Raw genomic sequence first — 19,932 nt, forward strand, 5'->3', positions numbered from 1 at the left:
GGTGATCAAAGGCTCCCAAGGTAAGTATACTATCTTGGTTTGCAAGCTGGATCATGTTCTACATACCCTAGTTTCAATATATCTACCCAATTCCCTTCAACCTGCATACCTTAGAGATTTTTTACGGATAGTGGAACAGTATAGACAAGGTAGTGTTCTCTTGGCAGGAGACTTCAATATGATTTGGGACACTAAACTGGACCGTAAAACTCTGACTTCGGGTAAAGTAAACCCTCAATTGAGCCTTCTTTCTATACGATTCAAGACTATTATGTCAGAATTGGGTTATTTTGACATATGGAGGTCACTACATACGACAGACAGAGACTACACTCATTACTCCCACCCACACAAAACTTACTCCAGGTTAGACCACATATTCTGTTTGGCAGAGACCCTAGACTCAGTATCCCATTCTAACATCTCTCTTTGTTCGTGGTCAGACTATGACTTAGTCCTTGCTGACTTACGGCCTACTCACCATCACCCGACTAAAAATACATGGTGCTTACCCCGGCACATTCTATCAGATATTCCCTTTAGGGAAGAATTACGCAGAGATATAACTTAACTTATCCAACAAAATGACAATGGACATACCACAAACAACATCCTCTGGGGTGCTATTAAAGTGTTGATTAGAGGATACATTATCCTTAAGCAAGCCCGCCTCAAGAAGCTAGCGGGACTTGCTCTTGCCCTGGCACACAGTAAACTTAGATCTTAGGAGACTGTTAATCGGGCCACTATCACAGATTAAACACTAACACAGATTTCTGCTATCCGGACACACATTAATCAACTAGAATTACGTCGCACCCAGCAAAATCTCACATAACTTAAGCAATTATTTTATCATAAAGGAAACAGAGCAGACACAGTCGCCTAGATTTAGAGTTTTGTCAGTAAAGACCCACGGTGCTAACGAGCCTTTTTTTTCCAGCGCACCCTTAAGACAACGCTGGTATTACGAGTTGTCTGAATGGCTGTGTTAGCCTCAGAAAAGGGAGCGTTGAGCATAATTTAGCTCCACTTCAACCCTCAATACCAGCGTTGCTTACGGTAGCGGTAAGCTGGAAAAACGTGCTTGTGCACGATATCCCCATAGGATACAATGGGGCTGAGCTGGCTGAAAAAAGCTAAAACTTGCAAAAAAGCAGCGTTCAGCTCCTAACGCAGCCCCATTGTTTCCTATGGGGAAACACTCTCAAGTCTACACCTAACACCCTAACATGAACCCCCGAGTCTAAAAACCCCTAACCTTACATTTATTAACCCCTAATCTGCCGCCCCCGCTATCGCTGACACCTACATTATATTATTAAACCCTAATCTGCCGCTCCGGACACCGCCGCCACCTACATTATCCCTATGAACCCCTAATCTGCTGCCCCTAACATCGCCAACACCTATATTATATTTATTAACCCCTAATCTGCCCCCCCTAAGGTCGCCGCCACCTACCTACACTTATTAACCCCTAATCTGCCAACCGAACATCGCCGCCACTATAATAAATGTATTAACCCCTAAACCTCACAAACACTATAATAAATTTTATTAACTCCTAATCTGCCATCCCTAACATCGCCGCCACCTACCTACAATTATTAATCCCTAATCTCCCGCCCCCAAACGTCGCCGCTACTATAATAAAGTTATTAACCCCTAAACCTAAGTCTAACCCTAACCCTAACAGCCCCCTAACTTAAATATAATTTAAATTAAACTAAATAAAATTACTATAATTAAATAAATTAATCCTATTTAAAACTAAATACTTACATATAAACTAAACCCTAATATAGCTACAACATAACTAATAGTTACATTGTAGCTATTTTAGGATTTATATTTATTTTACAGGCAACTTTGTATTTATTTTAACTAGGTACAATAGCTATTAAATAGTTATTAAATATTTAATAGCTACCTAGTTAAAATAATTACAAAATTACCTGTAAAATAAATCCTAACCTAAGTTACAATTACACCTAACACTACACTATCATTAAACTAATTAAATAAATTGCCTACAATTATCTAAACTAAAATACAATTAAATAAACTAAACTATAATATAAAAAAAACACAAAAATAACAGAAAATAAAAAAATTACAAGAAGTTTAAACTAATTACACCTAATCTAAGCCCCCTAATAAAATAAAAAAGCCCCCCAAAATAATAAAATGCCCTACCCTATCCTAAATTACAAAGTAATCAGCTCTTTTACCAGCCCTTAAAAGGGCTTTTTGCGGGACATTGCCCCAAAGTAATGAGCTTTTTTACCTGCAAATAAAAATACAATACCTTGAGTCGTCTTCACTCAACCGAGCCGGATTCTTCATCCAAGCAGGGCAGAAGAGGTCCTCCATCCGGTTGAAATCTTCATCCAAGCGGGCAGAAGAGGTCTTCTATCCGATTGATGTCTTCATCCAAGCGGAATCTTCTATCTTCATCCATCCGGAGCGGAGAGGCAGCATCCTGAAGACCTCCGACGAGGAACATCCATCCTGGCCGATGACTTCCCGACGAATGACGGTTCCTTTAAATGACGTCATCTATGATGGCGTCCCTCGAATTCCGATTGGCTGATAGGATTTTATCAGCCAATTGGAATTAAGGTAGGAAAAATCTGATTGGCTGATTAAATCAGCCAATCAGATAGACGTTCAATCCGATTGGCTGATCCAATCAGCCAATCGGATTGACCTCGCATTCTATTGGCTGATCGGAACAGCCAATAGAATGCGAGGTCAATCCGATTGGCTGATTGAAGTTCAATCCGATTAGCTGATCCAATCTGATTGGCTGATTGAATCAGCCAATCAGATTTTTCCTACCTTAATTCCGATTGGCTGATGGAATCCTATCAGCCAATCTGAATTCAACGGACGCCATCTTGGATGACGTCATTTAAAGGAACCGTCATTCGTCGGGAAGTCATCGGCCAGGATGAATGAAGATAGAAGATTCCGCTCGGATGAAGACATCAATCGGATGGAAGACCTCTTCTGCCCCGCTTGGATGAAGACTTCAACCGGATGGAGGACCTCTTCTTCCCCGCTTGGATGAATTCGGCTCAAGGTAGGGAGATCTTCAGGGGGTTAGTGTTAGGTTTATTTAAGGGGGGTTTGGGTGGGTTTTAGAGTAGGGATATGTGGGTGGTTGGTTGTAATGTTGGGGGGTATTGTATTTTTATTTACAGGTAAAAGAGCTGATTACTTTGGGGCAATGTCCCGCAAAAAGCCCTTTTAAGGGCTGATAAAAGAGCGGATTACTTTGTAATTTAGTATAGGGTAGGGCATTTTATTATTTTGGGGGGCTTTTTTATTTTATTAGGGGGCTTAGATTAGGAGTATTTAGTTTAAAGTTATATTGTAGCTATATTAGGGTTTATTTTATAGGTAAGTATTTAGTTTTAAATAGGATTCATTTATTTAATTATAGTAATTTTATTTCGTTTAATTTAAATTATATTTAAGTTAGGGGGGTGTTAGGGTTAGGGTTAGACTTAGGTTTAGGGGTTGATAACTTTATTATAGTAGCGGCAACGTTGGGGGCGGCAGATTAGGGGTTAATAATTGTAGGTAGGTGGCGGCGATGTTAGGGAGGGCAGATTAGGAGTTAATAAAATGTATTATAGTGTTTGCGAGGCGGGGGTGTGGCAGTTTAGGGGTTAATACATTTATTATAGTGGCAGCGATGTCCGGTCGGCAGATTAGCGGTTAATAAGTGTAGGTAGGTGGCGGCGACGTTGGGGGGGGGGCAGATTAGGGGGTAATAAATATAATATAGGTGTCGGCAATGTTAGGGGCAGCAGATTAGGGGTTCATAGGGATAATGTAGGTGGCGGCGATGTCCGGTCGGAAGATTAGGGGTTAAAAATTTTTATTATAGGGTTTGCAATGTGGGGGGCCTAGGTTTAGGGGTTCATAGGTAGTTTATGGGTGTTAGTGTACTTTATAGCACAGTAGTTAAAGGGACAGTCTAGTCAAAATTAAACTTTCATGATTCAGATAGGGCATGCAATTTTAAACAACTTTCCATTTTACTTCTATTATCTAATTTGTTCAATTCTTTAGATATCTTTTGTTGAAGAAATAGCAATGCACATGTGAGCCAATCACACAAGGCCTCTAGGTGCAGCAACCAATCAGCAGCTACTGAGCATATCTAGATATGCTTTTCAGCAAGTGATATCAAGAGAATGAAGCAAATTAGAAAATAGAAGTAAATTAGAAAGTTGTTTAAAATGACATGCTCTTTCTAAATCACGAAAGAAAAAAATTGGCTGTCATGCCCCTTTAAGAGCTTTATGTTCCGGCGTTAGCCCATAAAACTCTTAACTACTGACTTTTTTTTTGCGGTAGGAGTCTTGGCGGTAGAGGGTCTACCGCTCACTTCTTCCAAGACTCGTAATACCAGCGTTAGGCAAATCCCAATCCATAAAATCCAACATAACAACAACATGCTTAGATTACCCTCATCAATAGGGGAATACTTTGCGAATTATTACTCAAAACTATACAACATTGAGACAAATGAAATTAACCATCCTGCCTCAACACAGCATACCAGACAATTCCTTAGCTCCCTAAATCTCCCAACACTCACACCAGAACTTACTAGTCCGTTCACTTCGCTGGAACTCAAACATGTAATTAAACATCTGAAACCCATTAAGGCCCCTGGGCCAGATAGATTCCCCGCACAATTTTATAAGACCTACTCCCAAGAATTACTGCCTTTACTCCTCAGTTTATTTTAGCCTAGCGAGACAAGAAGGGAGCTTTAGAAAATTATTCTTGGAAGCTATCATTGTCAAGATCCCTAAACCAAACAAAGACCCTTGATTGTGTTCTAACTACAGACCAATTTCTATGATCAATGTAGATATCAAAATTTATTCCAAATTACTGGCCAACCGCATCTGCAAACTTCTACCCAGCTTAATCAATTCGGATCAGGTGGGATTCATACACAATCGGAAGGGCCCGGATAACACTAGGCGTCTTATTAATATTATATGCGAATCAACAAGAATGAATAAGCCTTTCTCGGTCATCTCTTTGGATGCCGAGAAGGCCTTTGATCAGGTTAGATGGGCTTATCTCTGGGAAACGCTTAGAGACTTCAAATTTCCCCCTGCCACTTGCCTTGCCATTCAAGCCTTATATGCCAGGCCGATGGCAGTGGTTAGGGGTTTAGTTTTACGGATCGCCCCATTCTCAATCTGTAATGGCACCCGGCAGGGATGCCCTCTGTCCCCATTATTGTTCTGATAAGACTTGAAATCGGACCTTTGTATCCGATCATTGGTTATGTGTCAATACATGTAGGCGTCCTGCGAGTCCCCAATTGTTATTTGTCATGTTTAAACCAAATAAAAATGTATTTAAAAAAAATAAATAAAACTAGCTAATTTTATCTTAATATTAGGTGGTGTGCCCGTTAAATAGAGGCTGGGGAGAACACTAGTACATCTCAGTTTTAGAAGATAAAATATGCCTACACATCCTGCATTTTTTTTTTTTTTTTTGCACCTGTTCTTTTACTTGTATTTTGCACAACTGTGCTGACCACTTTTAACATATTTTGCATGTTTTTAATCATGTTGGAATAAAGCTGAACTTTTTAACTTTTTTCTGGGCTTGGAGCGCTGTTTTTTTGTTCTCTCTCTGGATTTCCTGTGAACATGGGTGTGTGTGCAGACACACAGGGAACTACGGCTGCCGTCTGGAATCTACTATAAAAGATAGAGTTATCCCACTGTGGAAATTAACTTTATACCCTCTCTCTATTTTGTGCCTAACTCACACCTTTTAAGAATCATCTAACTACCCCAAGGGCGCTCCGTTGTGCAGGTTTGTTTGTTACTTTGGATTCAGCCTGCATTTTTGCCACTCTTTCACTAAATGCCCATATTTCTAGAAATACCTAGAAGACCATGTAGTGGAATGCTGTAGTGAGAGATGAAGAAAGAAGAGAATAGAGAGAGAGAACATGTTGACTGATCAAATTCCCACTTTCAGCTAAAATTACTGAAGAACCTGTATGGTACTACTACCACGCATAAATTAGCATAATGTTTATAACGAATTGCATTCATGACTGCAATGTATTACAGTAACATATGATTTCACATGATTTTAATCACTTAAAACCTAAAAATCAATAGAAAAGTAACTCTTGTCTAAATAGTTTGGATGCTTCCTTTATGCCATATGGAAACTGGTCATTTTAAAGCAGAAGAGGAGTGGGAAGGATTTATGCATAAGAGAAAGATTGAATCCCAGACTCATTTGTACACCTGTAATACTTGTTTGTAGATCTCTTCTTGAAGGCAGACTAAATATTCTTAAAAATGTAAATATATAAAGAGAATACAAATATTTCCAAATATATTAAACCCCAACATTTCCAGTGATACACATTAAATTTGCTATCAATTCAGACATTATTAATATGCAAAAATTGTGCTTGTTGCTGGTGACAAAAATATGAGGATAAATGCAATGGACAGAAAAATGGAATAATGTCAGATATTTACAATTCTATGTGAAATCATGCCATTTATCCAAATTACCAGATGCTACTTGGCATGTACCAACAATTTAATTGAAAAAGTTGATCTTAGAATTCCGCTTTCCTTAATCCTTCCACACTTAACAAACAAAGGCACAATTTACAAATGATAAGCTTGGCTATTTACAAGGTGTGAGCATATGTGTATGTAAGAGTAATAAGGTATCTTTAGGACTTTCAAGCAGACTTTAAAGGGACAGTCAACACCAGAATATTTGTTGTTTTAAAAGATAGATAATCCCTTAATTACCATGTCCCCAGTTTTGAATAACCAACACAGCTATAATTATACACATTTTACCTCTGTAATTACCTTGTATCTAAGCCTCAGCAGACTGCCCCCTTATTTCAGGTCTTTTGACAGACTTGCATTTTAGCCAATCAGAGCTGTCTCCATGGTAAATTCACGTGCCTGCGTTCAATGTTATCTATATGAAACACGTGAACTAATGCCCTCTAGTGGTGAAAAACTATCAAAATGAATTTATATTAGAGGCGGCCTTCAAGGTCTAAGAAATAAGCATATGACCCTCCTAGGTTTAGCTTTCAACTAAGAATACCAAAAGAACAAAGCAAAATTGGTGATAAAAGTAAATTGGAAAGTTGTTTAAAATTACATGCCCTATTTGAAACATGAAAACAGAATTTATGCTTACCTGATAAATTACTTTCTCCAACGGTGTGTCCGGTCCACGGCGTCATCCATAACTTGTGGGAATATTCTCTTCCCCAACAGGAAATGGCAAAGAGCACAGCAAAATCTGTCCATATAGTCCCTCCTAGGCTCCGCCCACCCCAGTCATTCGACCGACGGACAGGAGAAAAAACAGGAGAAACTATAAGGTGCCGTGGTGACTGTAGTTAAAGAAAGAAATTCATCAAACCGGATTAAAAAACCAGGGCGGGCCATGGACCGGACACACCGTTGGAGAAAGTAATTTATCAGGTAAGCATAAATTCTGTTTTCTCCAACATTGGTGTGTCCGGTCCACGGCGTCATCCATAACTTGTGGGAACCAATACCAAAGCTTTAGGACACGGATGAAGGGAGGGAGCCAATCAGGTTACCTAAACAGAAGGCACCACGGCTTGCAAAACCTTTCTCCCAAAAATAGCCTCCGAAGAAGCAAAAGTATCAAATTTGTAGAATTTGGCAAAAGTGTGCAGGGAAGACCAAGTCGCTGCCTTACATATCTGATCAACAGAAGCCTCGTTCTTGAAGGCCCAAGTGGAAGCCACAGCCCTAGTAGAGTGAGCTGTGATGCGTTCAGGAGGCTGCCGTCCGGCAGTCTCGTAAGCCAATCGGATGATGCTTTTCAGCCAAAAGGAAAGAGAGGTAGCAGTAGCTTTTTGACCTCTCCTCTTGCCAGAATAAACGACAAACAGAGAAGACGTTTGTCTGAAATCCTTTGTTGCTTCTAAATAGAACTTTAAAGCACGAACTATATCTAAATTGTGTAACAAACGTTCCTTCTTTGAAACTGGATACGGACACAAAGAAGGCACAACTATTTCCTGGTTAATATTCTTGTTGGAAACAACCTTTGGAAGGAAACCAGGTTTAGTACGCAAAACAACCTTATCTGAATGGAACACCAGATAGGGAGGATTACACTGCAAAGCAGATAACTCAGAAACTCTTCTAGCAGAAGAAATAGCAACCAAAAACAGAACTTTCCAAGATAACATCTTGATATCTATGGAATGTAGAGGTTCAAACGGAACCCCTTGAAGAACTGAAAGAACTAAATTCAGACTCCAGGGAGGAGTCAAAGGTCTGTAAACAGGCTTGATCCTGACCAAAGCCTGAACAAAAGCTTGAACATCAGGCACAGCTGCCAGTCGTTTGTGTAACAAGACAGATAAAGCAGAAATCTGTCCCTTTAGAGAACTTGCTGATAATCCCTTATCCAAACCTTCTTGAAGAAAGGAAAGGATCCTAGGAATTTTGATCTTACTCCATGAGAATCCCTTGGATTCACACCAACAGATATATCTTTTCCATATTTTATGGTAAATTTTTCTAGTTACAGGTTTTCTGGCTTGTACCAGAGTATCTATTACAGAATCCGAAAACCCACGCTTAGATAAAATCAAGCGTTCAATTTCCAAGCCGTCAGCTGGAGGGAAACTAGATTTGGATGTTCAAATGGACCTTGTACTAGAAGATCCTGTCTCAAAGGTAGCTTCCATGGTGGAGCCGATGACATATTCACCAGGTCTGCATACCAAGTCCTGCGTGGCCACGCAGGAGCTATCAAGATCACTGAGGCCCTCTCCTGCTTGATCCTGGCTACCAGCCTGGGAATGAGAGGAAACGGTGGAAACACATAAGCTAGGTGGAAGGTCCAAGGCGCTACTAATGCATCCACTAGAGTCGCCTTGGGATCCCTGCATCTGGACCCGTAGCAAGGAACCTTGAAGTTCTGACGAGACGCCATCAGATCCATGTCTGGAATGCCCCATAATTGAGTCAACTGGGCAAATATCTCCGGGTGGAGTTCCCACTCCCCCGGATGGAATGTCTGACGACTCAGAAAATCCGCCTCCCAGTTTTCCACTCCTGGGATGTGGATCGCAGATAGGTGGCAGGAGTGATCCTCCGCCCATTTTATGATTTTGGTCACTTCTCTCATCGCCAGGGAACTCCTTGTTCCCCCCTGATGGTTGATGTAAGCAACAGTCGTCATGTTGTCTGATTGGAATCTTATGAATCTGGCCTTTGCTAGTTGAGGCCAAGCCCTGAGAGTATTGAATATCGCTCTCAGTTCCAGAATGTTTATCGGGAGAAGAGACTCTCCCCGAGACCATAGCCCCTGAGCTTTCAGGGAGTCCCAGACCGCGCCCCAGCCCACTAGACTGGCGTCGGTCGTGACGATGACCCACTCTGGTCTGCGGAAGCTCATTCCCTGGGACAGGTGATCCTGGGTTAGCCACCAACGGAGTGAGTCTCTGGTCTTCTGATCTACTTGAATCACTGGAGACAAGTCTGTATAGTCCCCATTCCACTGTTTCAGCATGCACAGTTGTAATGGTCTTAGATGAATTCGCACAAAAGGAACTATGTCCATTGCTGCAACCATCAACCCTACTACTTCCATGCACTGAGCTATGGAAGGTCCTGGAACAGAGTGAAGAACTTGACAAGCGTTTAGAAGTTTTGACTTTCTGACATCTGTCAGGAAAATCTTCATTTCTAAAGAATCTATTATTGTCCCCAAGAAAGGAACTCTTGTCGACGGAGACAGGGAAATTTTTCTATGTTCACTTTCCATCCGTGAGATCTGAGAAAGGCCAGAACGATGTCTGTGTGAGCCTTTGCCTTTGAAAGAGACGACGCTTGTATCAGAATGTCGTCCAAGTAAGGTGCCACTGCAATGCCCCTTGGTCTTAGAACCGCTAGAAGGGACCCGAGTACCTTTGTGAAAATCCTTGGAGCAGTGGCTAGCCCGAATGGGAGAGCCACAAACTGGTAATGTTTGTCCAGAAAGGCGAACCTTAGGAACTGATGATGATCTTTGTGGATAGGAATATGTAGATACGCATCCTTTAGATCCACGGTAGTCATAAATTGACCCTCCTGGATTGTAGGTAAAATCGTTCGAATAGTTTCCATTTTGAACGATGGCACTCTGAGAAATTTGTTTAGGATCTTTAAATCCAGAATTGGTCTGAAAGTTCCCTCTTTTTTGGGAACTACAAACAGATTTGAGTAAAACCCCATTCCTTGTTACACGGTTGGAACTGGGTGTATCACTCCCATTTTTAACAGGTCTTCTACACAATGTAAGAATGCCTGTCTCTTTATTTGGTTTGAAGATAAGTGAGACATGTGGAACCTTCCCCTTGGGGGTAGTTCCTTGAATTCCAGAAGATAACCCTGAGAAACTATTTCTAGTGCCCAGGGATCCTGAACATCTCTTGCCCAAGCCTGAGCGAAGAGAGAGAGTCTGCCCCCTACTAGATCCAGTCCCGGATCGGGGGCTACTCCTTCAAGCAGACCAAGCAGCAGGCTTCTTGGTCTGCTTACCCTTGTTCCAGCCTTGCATCGGTTTCCAAGCTGGTTTGGTTTGTGAAGCATTACCCTCTTGTCTAGAGGCTGCAGAGTTGGAGGCCGGTCCGTTCCTGAAATTGCGAAAGGAACGAAAATTAGACTTATTCTTGGCCTTGAAAGGCCTATCTTGTGGGAGAGTGTGGCCCTTACCCCCAGTGATGTCTGAGATAATCTCTTTCAATTCTGGCCCAAAAAGGGTTTTACCCTTGAAAGGGATATTAAGCAATTTTGTCTTGGAAGATACATCCGCTGACCAAGACTTTAGCCAGAGCGCTCTGCGCCACAATTGCAAACCCTGAATTTTTCGCTGCTAATCTAGCTAACTGCAAAGCGGCATCTAAAATAAAGGAATTAGCTAACTTAAGTGCGTGAATTCTGTCCATAACCTCCTCATACGGAGTCTCTCTACTAAGCGACTTTTCTAGTTCCTCGAACCAGAACCACGCTGCTGTAGTGACAGGAATAATGCACGAAATAGGTTGCAGGAGGTAACCTTGCTGTACAAAAATCTTTTTAAGCAAACCCTCCAATTTTTTATCCATAGGATCTTTGAAAGCACAATTATCCTCAATAGGAATAGTAGTGCGCTTGGCTAGTGTAGAAACTGCCCCCTCGACCTTAGGGACTGTCTGCCATAAGTCCTTTCTGGGGTCGACCATAGGAAATAATTTCTTAAATAAAGGAGGGGGGACAAAAGGTATGCCGGGCTTCTCCCACTCCTTATTCACTATGTCCGCCACCCGCTTGGCTATAGGAAAAGCGTCGGGGTGCACCGGAACCTCTAGGAACTTGTCCATCTTGCACAATTTTTCTGGAATGACCAGGTTGTCACAATCATACAGAGTAGATAGCACCTCCTTAAGCAGTGCGCGGAGATGCTCTAATTTAAATTTAAATGTCACAACATCAGGTTCTGCCTGTTGAGAAATTCTACCTGAATCAGAAATTTCCCCATCTGACAAAACCTCCCTCATGGCCACTTCAGATTGGTGTGAGGGTATGACAGAGCAATTATCATCAGCGCCCTCCTGCTCTACAGCGTTTAAAACAGAGCAATCGCGCTTTCTCTGAAATGCAGGCATTTTGGATAAAATATTTGCTATGGAGTTATCCATTACTGCCGTCAATTGTTGCATAGTAACAAGCATTGGCACGCTAGAAGTACTAGGGGTCTCCTGCGTGGGCAAAACTGGTGTAGACACAGAAGGAGATGATGTAGAACTATGTCTACTCCATTCATCTGATGAATCATCTTGGGCAACTTTACTATCTGTGGCAGTACTGCCCTTACTTTGTTTGGACGCTATGGCACAATTATCACACAATTTTGAAAGGGGAGACACATTGGCTTCCATACATACAGAACATAGTTTATCTGAAGGCACAGACATGTTAAACAGGCTTAAACTTGTCAATAAAGTACAAAAACCGTTTTAAAACAAAACCGTTACTGTCTCTTTAAATTTTAAACAGGGCACACTTTATTACTGAATATGTGAAAAACTATGAAGGAATTGTTCAAATTTAACCAAATTTTCACCACAGTGTCTTAAAGCATTTAAAGCATTGCACCCCAAATTTCAGACCTTTAACCCTTAAAATGAGGAAACCGGAGCCGGTTACAGTTTTAACCCCTCTACAGTCCCAGCTACAGCCTTTGCTGCGACTTTACCAAACCCAGGGGGGTATACGATACCAAATGAAGCCTTCTAGGAACCTTTTCAATTACTTTCAGACCCACACACATGCAGCTGCATGTCCTGCTCTCAAAAGTAACTGCGCAGTAATGGCGCGAAAATGAGGCTCTGCCTACTACAGAGAAGGCCCTTCCTGACTGGGAAGGTGTCTAAACCAGTGCCTGACGTAAAAAAACGTTCCCCAAAGTTTATAAAGTGTTAATTTCAACATCAAGCTGTATAAAATGCCCAAATAAAGCAATCGATCTAGCCCATAAAAGTGTCTACCAGTTTTATAGCCCATATTAAGCCCTTTATTCTGTTTGAGACTAAGAAAATGGCTTACCGGTCCCCATGAGGGGAAATGACAGACTTCCAGCATTACACAGTCTTGTTAGAAATATGGCTAGTCATACCTTAAGCAGAAAAGTCTGCCAACTGTTTCCCCCAACTGAAGTTATCTCATCTCAACAGTCCTATGTGGAAACAGCAAACAATTTTAGTTACTGCTGCTAAAATCATATTCCTCTCACAAACAGAACTCTTCATCTTTTTCTGTTTCAGAGTAAATAGTACATACCAGCACTATTTTAAAATAACAAACTCTTGATAGTAGAATAAAAAAACTACAACTAAACACCACATACTCTTCACCATCTCCCTGGAGATGCTGCTTGTTCAGCGGCAAAGAGAATGACTGGGGTGGGCGGAGCCTAGGAGGGACTATATGGACAGCTTTTGCTGTGCTCTTTGCCATTTCCTGTTGAGGAAGAGAATATTCCCACAAGTTATGGATGACGCCATGGACCGGACACACCAATGTTGGAGAAAGGTTTTTTTTGGACTTGACTATACCTTTAAAGCTCTCCTTGGAGTGGTAAAATAATAAAAATAAAACATGTAAGGGAGAAATAAATGAATAAATTCATAAAAATTTAATGGAATATTAATACATTCTCACTAATACCTCGCATGTCTCTAAGGAGTGGCTTGAAATTGGCAACACTCAGTGTGGGATCTGCTTAATGCTTCATTGGGAGACAAATCACATTATGCAGTAAAATTCTGCCAATTTTTGGTGATCCCTGCGGTTGTTTTTAGTGAGAATGCATTTGTTAGATTATTTTATTTTTATTGTTTTAAATCATTTGACCAGAATATGACAGGACCTAACCTATCACCAGGAAGCTCTCTGCCTAGGTATTTCTAAGTCGTCTCTATGTCCTATAGTTAGCAAAACTCCTGAAATATCAAAAAGTTGCGCACATACATTCATTTTCTGCAAAGTTCAATCACTGTCCTTCCTGTGAAAATATCAGTATTTTAACAGAGCATTTATAGTCAACTTAGAAAAAACCTGATTTTGCAAGTCTGTATGCAATCTGGTACATGGGGTTTAATTGAAGCAGACACATTTCTTTCTACCCAGTGATATTATCTATGCTGAAACACAACATGTGGCAGACTGCAAATGCACCCATCAAAAGGAAGTGTGTGAATATTTTCTTGTAGTTCAGGAACAGAAATACATTCGTTTCTGTCTGGGGCTTCTTGAATTAAATTGATGAAACAAGTTTTTTTTTTAGTTTTTTTATGCTTTGACATTTTAAGTACCTTAATTATCCACTTCTCTCTGAGCACTATTTTTGTTAGTTCTTCTTTACATAACATGTTCAAATTACTTACAGTTGAAAGTTTTATACCTTCCAGTTTGTTTTCAGCATGCTCTCTTTTGTCAGCTTATCTCTCAGGGTATTTTTCCAAGCTGTACAAGTGCTGACCTCTTCGTCAGTTGTGTACCCTTCCTTTTGGCACAATCGATGCCACAGAACTTCATCCTCTGCAAGAAATTTCCATGTCTTGCTGACCTACAGATAAGAATATATATATATATCAGTGGCGTATTTAGGTTTTGTGCTGCCCTAGGCACTCAAAATATTGCTGCCCCCACTCCAAAGGTTTTAGGCCTTATTCCAACATAATATTTTTTTTAGGTCAGTGTGTAAAATGTTGTTTTAATTTTATTTTTTATAACAATTCAAAAGAAAATGGGCTAGTAAACCACTTGCATACAGGTGGGTTGAATTGCATGCATCTCATACCATTTTCTGCCTGAGAGAAGGGAGAGTACAGAAGGAGAGGGGAGAAAAGGGAGGCAAAGGAAAGAAGGGAGGGATATAGAGAGAGAGAGAGAAGAGAAAAGTGGGGAGTGAGAAGAGAAAAGGGGAGGGAAAGAATGGAGTGAAAGAAGGGAGCAAGGGAGGGAGTTGAGAGAAAGAAGGGAGGGAGTTGAGAGAAAGAAGTGAGGGAGTTGAGAGAAAGAAGGGAGGGATGGAGGGAAAGAAAGAAAGAAGGGAGGGAGTGAGTTGAGGGTGGAATGGTGTTGAGGGAGGAAGGGAGGGAGAAAGGGAAAGAAGAGAGAGAAGAGGAAGGAAGGGAAAGAAGAATACACTTTGAAACAATCACTGCCCTTCACATGCAACAACATACAGTAATTACCATCATGCAAGTAATTAAACTTTAAGTGTCCGTTTACATTTTACTCTGTAAGTTCATGAATGCAGAGAAAGCTAGCTATTAGAGTTTATGATTATATATCACAAGCTGATCTAAGCAGTGCACAGACGCATTCAGTCTGTTAGTTATTATGACCTACAATAACCACTGCGCTCGCAGACCCACCACAGCTGACAAGGGGAGGCAGCATATCAGCACAAGGTCTTCTCCTCCAGCTGCACCTTGTAAGCATATTCCCGGGCAAGTTTCTCACTAAGAACGCTTTCACTGCAAAAATGCCGGAGGATCTAAATGAAGCAACGGTTTAAAGGAGCACTGCCTATGAAGAGCGACCTTAATCAGCGCATGTGCCTTGTCTTCTCTGTAAAAGCCTGCACTTTATAGCTCACTGTACTGTGTGCTGCCTAGGCCATAATACGCCCCTGATGTGTGTGTATATATATATATATATATATATATATATATATATATAAATAAATGTGAGCGGTTTATTTAGAGTGTAAGTAGTAAAAAATAAAACAAAAATGTTAATTGGAAGTCTAAGATTGCTGTTCCAAAGAGCAAACGCTGTCTAGTTCAGGAAACAAAGTGATTAAGTAATTTACCCTAGAGTGCACAAATCTGGTATTGAATGCAAGTCAGATTTTGATTCCATTAAATCTCAGAGGTTCTTTTTAAATATTTGTCTTCTTAAGGGCTAAAGAAATGCTTCTACTTCATACTAATAAAGTACCGTCATGGTACAAATGTTAGCAATCTTACCAGCTTGATTCTTTTTATTACTAAAGTAGTTACATGGAATAAATGTGAACATATTAACATTGAAGAGCAGTTACACAGTTTCAATATTATCAGTTACCATTTTTTCCAGTGGTTAAGAAAATAAGGAGGTTAATTTAGAAAGGATGATGAAGTCACAGATGAGAAGGTTTTTTTGCTGCTATCAAACAGCACAGAAGGACTTTATGAGTGGGGAAATAAAAAGCAGGGATACCAAGAGAATCAAGCAAATTTAATGACAGAAGTAAATTAAAAAGTTGTTTAAAATGTAATGTTCTGTCTGAATCAAAGTAGTTTGATTTTGCATTTACTGTCCCTTTAACAATGTGTTTAACGCAGTGAAAGCTACAGGGTAAGTATAGGCAAGCAATAGTGCAAAAAGTATTAGAGCATATTCTCATTGCGGCTTTATGTCCCATTAATTTCAACAGCAAGCTACAATTATCTGACTAGCACCATCCCTGTGACACATTACAAAAAACAAAACAAAAAAGAGCCAGACAGGAGGGATCATCACCTGTGAACGGATAGATCTGTGGGATTTTTTTTCCCTATCGGTGACCTTCTATACCATGTACCAGTTGTGCACAAACATACACTTCTATTAATATGCGGAAACACTTCACTGCAGAAACGGTGATTGATTCATGGAATACACTTCAACAAGAAGTGGTGGTAATGAGAAACACTGTCTGAGTATGCCTGGGATAAGCATAAGGCTATCCTACAAACTACATAAGTTTATACTTTCAGGAATATTAGACAGACTTGTTGAGCCTATGGTTCTTATCTGCCGTCAAAATCTGTCTCTAGGTTTCTGTCTTTCTCACATCTTTTCCTGGATGTCTTCTCACTACCTTAAGCTAAATATTTCCAAAATTGAGCTCCTTATTTTCCCCCCTTCTTGCAAAATCTCCATCCCCAATCTCTCTATAACTGTTGACAACTCCATCATAACCCCTACCCCGCATGCCAGATGTCTTGGGGTCAAATTTGACTCAGATCTTTCTTTCGCTCCTCACATTCAGTCCTTGGCTAAATCCTGCCGCTTCCACCTTAAAAACACCTCTAAAATTAGATATTTCCTTACACAAGACACAACTAAGATTTTAATCCACTCTCTCATCCTTTAATGCCTCGATTACTGCAATTCTGTCATCTCTGGTCTACCTAGCTGCCGCCTAGCTCCTTTACAATCCATAATGAATGCCTCTGTCAGTCTCATCTTCCTTACATGTCGCTCTTCATCTGCTGCACCTCTCTGCCAATCCCTTCACTGGCTTCCTCTTGCCTCCAGGATTAAACACAACATTCTGACTCTGACATACAAGGCCCTCAACTGCACTGCTCCTCCCTATATCTCTAGGGGTGTGGAAATTTAAAAATAAACTACTAAAGCGGGAGCCCAATCTACTTGTCCCTCATGACAATCTACTTGTCCTGATTAGTAAAAGAAAAACATTATTTACACACACATACTCATACACATATTTACACACACAAAACCACATATACATTTATAAACACATATATTACACACATATTTACACAAACACACACACACACAGGGCCGTCTTTAACACAGGGCAAATGGGGCAGCTGCCCAGGGCCCAATCTTTGTTGAGGGGCCCAAGAGTCCATGCCAGACTGCTGATGACATGTGACATGGGACACACACACAGTCAGTCCTAATACTGTCCCAGTCAAAAGTTCTCTGCTTATATTTATTTGTGAGAAACTGTGCCAGACCATGCTGGTGTCATGTGACATGCCAAGCTAGTGCCATGTGCTGTTTTAGGTGTGCACTGTGCAGCACTGAATGCTAAGCCCTAATTCGGCATCCAGCCAATCCCACTGCTTTAGAAAAGGTCCTGCTGGGATTACCAGCAGGTGGGGATTGTTTCTGGGTAGGGCTGACTGTAGGCGCATGCAGCAGAAAGCTAGAGCGGCAGGAACATGAGGATTTTAGCATCTGTGCAGCTGCACACACTGCTCTCTTCAGTCTAGAGGCTGTATGACTCGTCTCACACTGTATCCATGCAGCCTTGGACAGACAGCATCCAGTCTGCTGGTCCCCTTAGCCCTGCTCTTTCTGCTGTGGCCCTAAGATCAACTAACTGAAGTTTGTTAGAGGAACAGTGCTTTGTAGAAAGGTGTCAGTGGGAAGAATAAGTGAGTGCACACACGTCCCTCCCCCATGCAGCAGCATCTAGTGCAGGTGAGAGGGAACTTGTTCCTAGCAAAGAAGTGACATGTGCTGCTGTGGCTGATGTATAGTGTCATGCTGACACTTCACACATTAAGGTAAAGTTTATTTTTATAGTTATTTTTTCTCTCTGTCTCAGATTTTACAGCTTCCCATAGTAGTTCTGCTGTTCCAGTCAGTAAACTTATATTTGTCTGCACCTCCATGCTTTCTCCTCAGTCTTTACCTTGCTTTGCTCCTGTTAGCTTCCCTAAATCTCTTTAACCAGCTAACCTCACACCAGAACCACATTCAAAAGCATATTAAATTAATCCACAGTGGAGGAATGTATATATTTATTTATGTATTAGTACTGCTTAGGTCCAGTTTCACATATTGCAATTTTTTTCATTTTTGTTTTTTAAAATGATTAGCCCAGCAGTGGATGATCCACTGCTGGGCTAATAATTAAAATAAAATATAAAAATTGATTTACTTGTTTTTTGGGATGGAGAGCGAAATTGCATGGGGGGGCCCAAGAAAATGTTTGCCCAGGGTCCAGTCCATATTAAAGACGGCCCTGCACACACATGCATACATACATTCTGTGGAAGTAACCTAAGGCAACAGTAACTGTTCTTTTAACCTTGGCAATTTTAGGACTGTATGTAAGGAGTAGAGGAGACTATTTTTCACCCAATTAGAAAGTTGCCCTGGTGCAGAATTTTAGAGTGACAAAACAAGCCCATCCCATGCGGAACACATGACTGACCCACTGTGGCTAAAGCAGCCCACCCATAGAGGGATTTTGCTGAGTCCATGAGCTAGTGACGTATGGGATATACAATCCTACCAGGAGGGGCAAAGTTTACCAAACCCGAAAATGCCTATAAATACACCCCTCACCACACCGACAATTCAGTTTAACGAATAGCCAAGTAGTGGGTGAAAAAGAAAGGAGTAAAAAAGCATCAACAAAGGAATTAGAATAATTGTGCTTTATACAAAAAATCATAACCACCATAAAAAGGGTGGGCCTCATGGACTCTTGCAGATATGAAATAAATGAATTTATCAGGTAAATTCTTACATAAATTATGTTTTCTTTCATGTAATTGGCAAGAGTCCATGAGCTAGTGACGTATGGGATAGCAAATACCCAAGATGTGGAACTCCACTCAAGAGTCACTAGAGAGGGAGCGATAAAAATAAAGACAGCCAATTCCGCTGAAAAAACATTAATCCACAACCCAAATCATAAGTTTTAATCTTAATAAAGAAAAAGAAAAAAACTGAAATTATAAGCAGAAGAATCAAACTGAAACAGCTGCCTGAAGAACTTTTCTACCAAAAACTGCTTCTGAAGAAGAAAAAACATCAAAATGGTAGAATTTAGTAAATGTATGCAAAGAAGACCAAGTCGCCGCTTTGCAAATCTGATCAACTGAAGCTTCATTCTTAAAAGCCCACAAAGTGGAGACTGATCTAGTAGAATGAGCTGTAATTCTCTGAGGCGGGGCCTGACCCGACTCCAAATAAGCTTGATGAATCAAAAGCTTTAACCAAGAAGCCAAGGAAATAGCAGAAGCCTTCTGACATTTCCTAGAACCAGAAAATATAACAAATAGACTAGAAGTATTCCTGAAATCTTTAGTAGCTTCAACATAATATTTCAAAGCTCTCACCACATCCAAAGAATGTAAGGATCTTTCCAAATAATTCTTAGGATTAGGACACAAGGAAGGGACAACAATTTCTCTACTAATGTTGTTAGAATTCACAACCTTAGGTAAAATTTAAATGAAGTCCGCAAAACCGCCTTATCCTGATGAAAAATCAGAAAAGGAGATTCACAAGAAAGAGCAGATAGCTCAGAAACTCTTCTAGCAGAAGAGATGGCCAAAAGGAACAACACTTTAGAAGAAAGTAGTTTAATGTCCAAAGAATGCATAGGCTCAAATGGAGGAGCCTGTAAAGCCCTCAAAACCAAATTAAGACTCCAAGGAGGAGAGATTGATTTAATGACAGGCTTGATACGAACCAAAGCCTGTACAAAACAGTGAATATCAGGAAGTTTGGCAATCTTTCTGTGAAATAAAACAGAAAGAGCAAAGATTTGTCCCTTCAAGGA

At 40.6% G+C, this 19,932-nt stretch overlaps 1 protein-coding gene across 1 annotated transcript in view; it reads right to left on the reverse strand.

Moving 5' to 3' along the window:
• Window positions 1-19,932, reverse strand: part of FBXW8 (F-box and WD repeat domain containing 8) — a 527,093-nt gene that overhangs the window by 307,922 nt on the left and 199,239 nt on the right. Inside the window, exon 3 of the mRNA XM_053701689.1 lies at window positions 14,023-14,187. Within this exon, the coding sequence (XP_053557664.1) occupies window positions 14,023-14,187 (165 nt within the window). The remainder of the gene's footprint in view (window positions 1-14,022; window positions 14,188-19,932) is intronic.

This window comes from Bombina bombina, chromosome 2, assembly GCF_027579735.1.
Source record: "Bombina bombina isolate aBomBom1 chromosome 2, aBomBom1.pri, whole genome shotgun sequence".
In the NCBI taxonomy this organism is placed as follows: domain Eukaryota; kingdom Metazoa; phylum Chordata; class Amphibia; order Anura; family Bombinatoridae; genus Bombina; species Bombina bombina.